Source organism: Nymphalis io, chromosome 28 (genome assembly GCF_905147045.1).
Source record: "Nymphalis io chromosome 28, ilAglIoxx1.1, whole genome shotgun sequence".
Lineage (NCBI taxonomy): Eukaryota > Metazoa > Arthropoda > Insecta > Lepidoptera > Nymphalidae > Nymphalis > Nymphalis io.
Window position 1 is genome coordinate 4,098,160 of NC_065915.1, and position 8,233 is coordinate 4,106,392.

The 8,233-nt window shown below is 32.9% G+C and overlaps 1 protein-coding gene across 1 annotated transcript in view; it reads right to left on the minus strand.

Annotated features, from left to right (window-relative positions):
* LOC126779096 (NAD kinase 2, mitochondrial) overlaps nucleotides 1-7,845 on the minus strand; it is a 34,662-nt gene extending 26,817 nt beyond the window's left edge. Inside the window, exon 1 of the mRNA XM_050502933.1 lies at nucleotides 7,569-7,845. Within this exon, the coding sequence (XP_050358890.1) occupies nucleotides 7,569-7,617 (49 nt within the window). The 5' untranslated portion in view covers nucleotides 7,618-7,845. The remainder of the gene's footprint in view (nucleotides 1-7,568) is intronic.
* Nucleotides 7,846-8,233: the final 388 nt, after the last annotated feature.

The window sequence follows — 8,233 nt, forward strand, 5'->3', positions numbered from 1 at the left end:
TTCAACAACTTAATTTTTATTTTTATATATTTTTATTTTTATATACCGCCTACTACACTATATAATATATAGTGTAGTAGGCTGACGAGCTTATGGGCCACCTAATGATAAATTTAGTGGTCACCAACGCCCATAGACATTTGCGTTGTAAGAAATGTTAACCACCGCTTACGTCGCCAATGCGCCACGAACCTTGGGAACTAAGATGTTATGTCCCTTGTGCCTGTAATTACACTGACTCACTCACCCTTCAAACCGGAACACAACAATACCAAGTACTGCTGTTTTATCGTAGAATATCTGATTATATATATTTATATAACACATAACATTCATAGAGTCTAAAGAGAAGTAGCCATGAAATCATATGGTACCAATCTTTAATAGTTCAGGAACCGCCGCTTTACAAAAGATCTTTCTGAAATGCATTTTAGTTTTAGCAATAAACTCGCCTTTTGTGCCGTTTATTTTCTATTGTAAAATAATATAAAGCTTCCTACTTAAACAAAGACTTCCTCGTTTTGAAATATTGTAAACAACTCGACGTCAACTTGTTCTTTAAGATAGCGAATAATATAAGATACTGCGCTTCAGGTGGTCGTTTTATCTAATCTATGCAATATCAGCGTTAATCATAATTGATTGCAAAGGTCAAATAAACACAGCAAATACCCGAATATTCATAGCTTGAATATTCGTAGACTGCCTCGTTGGTCTAGTTGCTACATGTATGGCCGCAGACCCGGAGGTCCTGGGTGCAAATCCCAGGTCGAACCAATAAAAAGTTATTGAGTTTTTCTGTCGAAAATTCTCAGTAGCAGTCCGGAGTCTGGAAGTTCGAAGTGTGTGCACTCCCGTGCCTCGGAAAGCACGTAAAGCAGTTGGTCCTGCGCCTGAACTCTTTCCGCTCGTGTCGGATTGCCGTCCCATTAGTTTATAAGAATTTCAGTGAAATTAGACACACATGCAGGTTTCCTCACGATGTTTTCCTTCCCCGTCAAGCACGAGATGAATTATAATTACTAATTAACCACATGAAAATTCAGTGACGCTTGCCCGGGTTTGAACCCACGATCATCGGTTAAGATACACGCGATTTTACCACTGGGCCATCTCTGTTTTATGTTCACTGTGTCTAAGTTCACTGAAATTGAAACACTGCCACATGTGTATTGTACCAACTAAATTAAAACTAGATTTTTAACCACTTATAAAACTTTAAAGAAATGAGTCATTCATATATTCGGTAATTTAAAATAATATTTAAAAAAATATCTTCTTTTTAATGGAGCGAATTAATTAGGCTAAGCTATTCTAAATATTTTATTTTATATATCGGAAGATTTTTTACAAGTTTACCTATCTTAGAAGATGCGATAACACTTAAAAGCACAACTGAAAGTGACGTCATACTTGGTGGCGCCATTTAGGTCTGCGGTAGTGCAGTATACTTAAAATGATCAGTAGACCAAATATCGGAAAATCAGTTCGAATTTTAATCGCTTTCTATATAACTAGTTTTCGGTTGCGGCTTCGCCAACGTGTTAGGCATACCTGCCTAAGGAAAAAAGTAGCATGTGTCCTTCCTTGAGCTTCAACTTGTTTCATATCAAATTTCATCAAAATCGGTTCAGTGTTCTAGCCGTGAAAGCATAACAGACAGGCAGAGTTACTTTCACATTTATAATATTAGTATTGATAACCATACAAATAATCTATAAAAAAAATTACTTAATTTAAAGGGTGCCACATCTTCACCCTGGTCACCTCGGAGGTAAGTCGCACTCGGGGCCTCCTAAACCCAGAGACCTCGTACATTTCGCACGTAAATCATTACGTCAAAAACTATTTTATCTAAAAAAATTTGTTTATCAACAGTTATATTATCTAAAGCAGAAGTATCTAGGTGGAATTTAAATGATTTCGCGAATGTGTGTAACGATTTCTTATCAAATTATATTCAATTATTTTTTGCTACTATTACGTAATGTACAAGTCGTCATTAATAAATTATATAACCACATGATACAAACATATGCACGTGACAATCACGCTTATATTTACATACATTTTTTTATAACCGAGACGGCCCAGTGGTAAGAACGCGTAAATCTTAGCCGATGATCGAGGGTTCAAACCCGGGCAAGCACCACTGAGTTTTCATGTGCTTAATTTGTTATTATAATTCATCTCGTGCTTTACGGCGAAGGAATACATTGTGAGGAAATCTGCATGTGTCTAATTTCACTGAAATTCTGCCACATGTGTATTCCACCAACCCGCTTTAGAGCAGCGTGGTGGAATAAGCTCCATACCTTCTCCTCAAAAATGGAGAGAAGGCCTTAGCCCAGCAGTGGGACATTCACAGGCTGTTACTCTACTTTATTTTATTTTTTTTGTTCGTTCAAAACATTGGAAAAAATAAATAAACTTGTGGCAATTTAGCAATTATTTTATTTTCTCCACTGTTTACAATCCTTTTAAAATGTTTATCCTAGTTAGTATTCGTAAATGTATCGGAATGTATCGGAATTGCATGTTTATAGCTGTATGATTAAACAGAGAGAACGATTACCTCTCTTGACTTGACTATCATTTCTTCAAAGGAAGAGAAGGCTGTAGCACAGCAGGGACTTTAGTTTTATAACAAATGAGAGAGCCAGAGGGAAAGAAAGCCCTAGGGGATCCGTGTATGCAGTGACGTAGCTATCGTAGGGCTAGGTGGTGCAGTGCACCAGGGCCCTGGAGCTCAGGGTGCCCACTAACCTCAGCATTGAAAAATCTTAAGATTTTTTTTTCTTTTTCTAATGTTTTTAAATGAATATCAACAATAACAGAATCCCTTTTATAATTTTTAGCACATGCACCAAGCGTCCTCTATAAGTATGTGCTGTTTGTTATCGTTATTTCAGTTATTTGGTAGTTAGTTTGCCATAAGCGATAATCTCACGTGCTTGACAGTCGTGATATTAATTCGACAATTCCACCCATCAACTTTTTAGTCAAGTTTTCATTCGCCCTTGCCTTGCATCAGTTCTCATTTATGATATTTGCGATGTTTTCGATGTTTTCAACTTTCTGGGGTCTGGGACGCATTATAATAGTTGACGCTAGGTGTGTCGCTGAACGTTGTGATTCGTAATTCCCTACTAGCAGCCTTATTCCATCAAGTATCACCAATAATTATTTCTATTCCGCAAATTCATCCATCTGGCACCATATTCTGCTAGAACTCATTTCCCCTAAAAAATTCCGATGACAAAACGCATGATACAGGTTGCAGCACAACAGTAACCGTATATAATCTATAATAACTCTCAACTTGATCGACAACGAAAAATAAAGAACGTTTTTCTACTCAAGAAAGAGGAGAAGAACTCAAGTTCAAATTGACAAATGAGCTACTATATAAACTATAATATGTTATTATGAATTAATATTGATTTTATAACAGTATTAGTATAGGATTACCGACGAACTTTACTCTCTACCATACCATACCATCATTACCAAACAAACTGTTTTGAGGTTTTTTTGTTGAACTTCCTGTAATCTTTACTAAACATCAACAATTAATGTAGAAAAATCTCAGTAAGTCCTCCAAAGAATTTTCAATTTTTTTTTCCAAAATCGTTTTATTTCCCTTTATTGATATCATCTGTATAATAAATATTCTGTATTGTCATGTGCATTGTTTATTTACTCCCATTTTCTTCTATTAAACACATAAATTTTTACCCCTCATAGAGACGACGTATGGATTTAGCCTACTAGGGATAAGTTGAACTCACTATTTCCTATTCTTGTTCCTATCCATAATTTTGAAGCACAATATAAGTTTAAGCTACGCGGATAGAGGGGGTGAGGGCTCCATTCTTTCCTTATGGACCGGGGTCCTTGTCCACCTAGCTAAGTCACTGCGTGTATACCTGTAATAAAGTATTTGGGCTCCACTACCACTTCAGGTAGTAAAGTAAGCAACAGCCTGTAAATGTCCCCCTGCTGGGCTAAGGCCTTCTCTCCCTTTTTGAGGAGAAGGTTTGGAGCTTATTCCACCACGCTGCTTTAATGCGGGTTGGTGGAATACACATTTGGCAGAATTTCGATGAAATTAGACGCATGCAGGTTTCCTCACGATGTTTTCCTTCACCAAAAAGCACGAGATGAATTATAAACAGAAATTAAGCACATGAAAATTCAGAGGTGCTTGCCCGGGTTAGAACCCACGTTCATCGCGCGTTCTTACCACTGGGCCATCCCGACTTCTCGACTTCAGGTAGAGTAGAGTCATTTGCTTTCCGGTTTATTTAAAAAAAAAAGTTTATCTTAAACATACTAAAGTAAAATATAGTTCAAGATTATGCAACATTGCTCATTTTACAAAGACATATATGTAATTATATTTAATTCTTACTATCTCTTAAAAATAATTAAATATATTATTTTTATCACATCTTTGTTTATTTCTATTCTATAATTAGACAGCAGCTTAATTTTATCAGCAACTGTTTTAATAAAAATATAATTAATGATGCAGTGGAATGAACTAAAAATTATGAAACAGGTTTTTTTATGTTTTAAGAGAGTAGAAGATACTGATTATATTATATATTACTAGCTATCTCGTGGACCGTAGCTGTATATAGCTGTTATATAGCCTACCTTTCTCAATAAATAGGCTACATAACGCATATTTTTTTATGGTGGTGCTAGATTCTTTAATAAACACGTTCAAACAAACAAACTCATCTTTATATATTAGCATAGATTTTCGAGTAAAATCATACAAGCAGTTTAGAATCATCTATACAGCACACAGATAAATAAATATGACTGGTTTAATGGCAGTAGTTGAGAAAAACTCAATGACAACTGTAGAGTAATGGAGAAATGTGTATCTACATACTGTTGAAGAGGAAAAGTAATTTCAGGGTATTGAAGAAACATTAACATGATTTATCGGATGAAAAATACGAAATAAAAAAGTATTTGTTTATTTATTTATCCGCTAACGGTACACTATAACAAACGCAAAAACTTCTCGAAGCTGATTTGGCTTTATTTACATACGGCTATCAAAAGAGTTAGTACAATATATATAAAAAATCCTGAGAACTCTTCAAGCGTGCACATATACGACTCATAACGAAAAACAAGACGCGTGAAAGGCCTGAACACGTTCGGCAACAATTCACATTCGTGGTCGCGCTGTTTCTCGTGATATTCACGAAGCTATGTGGGACCTTAATTATTAGATAGCATCGCATTCATTAAGTTTATCTTTAAATAAATAATGCAGCCACACATATAAGTAATGACCGATTATTTCGCTAAAAATCGGAGCATATTCCGTAAGGCTCTTCAACTATATATACTAGCTTGAGAAAACACTGAGCTATATATTATTCATAGTAATATTATATAAATCTTTGTTTAGCTGTCTATTTCCGGATTCAGCAGACAGTGAAATGAAACAGGCACAGGGAACATAAATAATAGTTCCAAGATTGGTAGAATTTTTTTTTTTTTTTTATAGAATAGGAAGGCGGACGAGCATATGGGCCACCTGATGGTAAGTGGTCACCAACGCTCTTAGACATTGGCATTGTAAGAAATGTCAACCATCGCTTACATATCCAATGCGCCACCAACCTTGGGAACTAAGATTTTATGTCCCTTGTGCCTGTAATTACACTGGCTCACTCACCCTTCAAACCGGAACACAGCAATATCAAGTATTGCTGTTTTGCGGTAGAATATCTGATGAGTGGGTGGTACCTACCCAGACGAGCTTGCACAAAGCCCTACCACCAGTAAAGAATATGGTCGGTATGGTATTGGCTATGTATGAGATGGTTAATATCTATTAAATTGTCTATGTCTATGGACAGAGGATCACTTATCATTGGGCCTATTTGTCACTCTGCCGACCTATTTTAATTTTAAAAAATCTAAGTGGAAAATATGGTAGTTAATTTTAGACTAGCAAGTTATTATTAAGTGAGAATAATATTGATTCATCTATTCATGATTCTATAATAAACAGTGTTATCTAAAGTGTTTGTTCTTTTATATATAGTTATTAAACATGTGCAATTATAACATGCATAGTTTAAAAACATGTGTAACCGTACTGACCTATGGCCTTACTCATAACTGACCAATGTTTTGTTTTGATTTCATTCTAGATTTAGAAAATAAGGAACTCTTTCCAATTTATTGTTATAGCAATTTATAAATAAAGAGATAGTCACATATTACAATCTAATAAGTAGACCATGGATATATAGTATGGAAAAATTTAATTTTTAACAGATTTTTTTAATTGTTGTTTTGTAATAATTGTTCTTATGATGTCATAGTAGGTACACAAAAATTGATTGATCCTTATTTTGTATACAATTCAATGGACTTGCAGTATTTATATTCATATATATTGTGTTACAAACTATCTGGAGACCCATTTGTACTTCTACCTTCTTATTATAAACAAAAAAAAAATTGTAATATAAAGACATTCGTAGCATAATCGTGAGTATTAGAAGTATTGTTTCAACCTTAACCCTAGGAGTAGCAAAGTAATCAACTAATTATCATAATATTATGGTAATTATAGCCATTTTGGTTTATTATCTATATGCGGAAAGATAACATGGACATAATAATAAATAGAATGATCTTGATAATGTCCTTCTTTAAGATATTATGCAATTAACATATGAATTTCAAAGTTAAAAGGTTAATTGATTAATTTAAAGACTAATTTCATTATTATTTGTCAAAAATATTGTATAAATGATTTAATATTCATACTTTATGAAATGACTTACACTTATTTAGCTTATATGGACAAAAATAAAACATTAAGATATAATACATTTCTCAATTTATATCATGTTTATTCCAAAGTTACAAATAAAACCTTTTGCACATTCAAAGTAGACAAAAGATAGCAGCTAGATATATATTTCCGTACTGTTATACAATTTTATATAGCACTGAATATTTCTAGAATAATTTGATACATCAATTTATAATTTATTTTAAAGGTAAATAAAAATTGTTTTTAAAATATTAGCTTCTTGATGACGTTTTTTTTTTGTTTTGTTTCAAACATATTTTTTTTGTTGTTTCCTGGCGTTTATCTATGCTATTTGAGCAGTGTTTCAAACATTGCTTGCTAATGTTTAAAGTATACTTAACAGATAAATAAATTTCACCTTGTAGAAATAATGTTTACAAATATAATCTAATATATTTTTTATTTAGCTCTTTAAATTACTTACACAATGATACTGGTATTTCATAAATATGTTTCGTTTATTATCTAAATTTTAAAATGTATACAAATTTTTATTTTATCAATAATCTAATTAACACTACAAAGGTAAACATAATTTCTGTCCATTTATACAAAAATAATTATTATACATATTTTATATTATAAATTGAAAAAAAATTAAGCCGGAATGTACATGTACGAAAATTTTGCAGATTTACCGTAATCACAAGTGTTATTTTGTTCAACAAAAAATATTTATATTAAAAAAATAAATATATATACTTACGTCTGATGCCCTTAGCTATTGACACTGTAAAATTATTTAACACTGACATTTTAAACACTTTCTAAACGTAAATAATATATAAATATAAGTTTTTCACTACTCCAATATACATGTACACGCCTTCACCACTGTGAATGAACTGTCAATTAGAGGCGTGACCGACAGATAAATTATTTCCAGATATAATTAATCAGTTATTATTGATAATAAAGTGTGTGATAAACTTTTATAAAACCTAAAATATTTTGCACGACCTTGTGAAATATGATAGCGAATTAATTCCAACAGAATACCTAGTACCTACAGATTAATAAGTAATCATTTTGACTTTGACAGATATTTTTCGTTCTAAAGTCTAAGCTAAAAGCTCCATTACCATTTTTTTAACACAGCGCTACACGAATATTAAAATTTCATCAAAGTCACATGTGCTTATCATGAAGTCGGATAATTACGAAGTTGTTAGTTATATTTATATATAACAGGCTAAGGTTCGTTAAAGGCAAACAATATAATAGTCTATAATAGTCTAGTCTAATACTTCGTACAATGCCACACGAATACAATGCCCATGGGATTATTTTTTGAAATTAATTTTTACCTACTTTAATGACGTAATACGGACGTGACGGGCTACCTGACCGACAATATTTCTTAATTTCAAC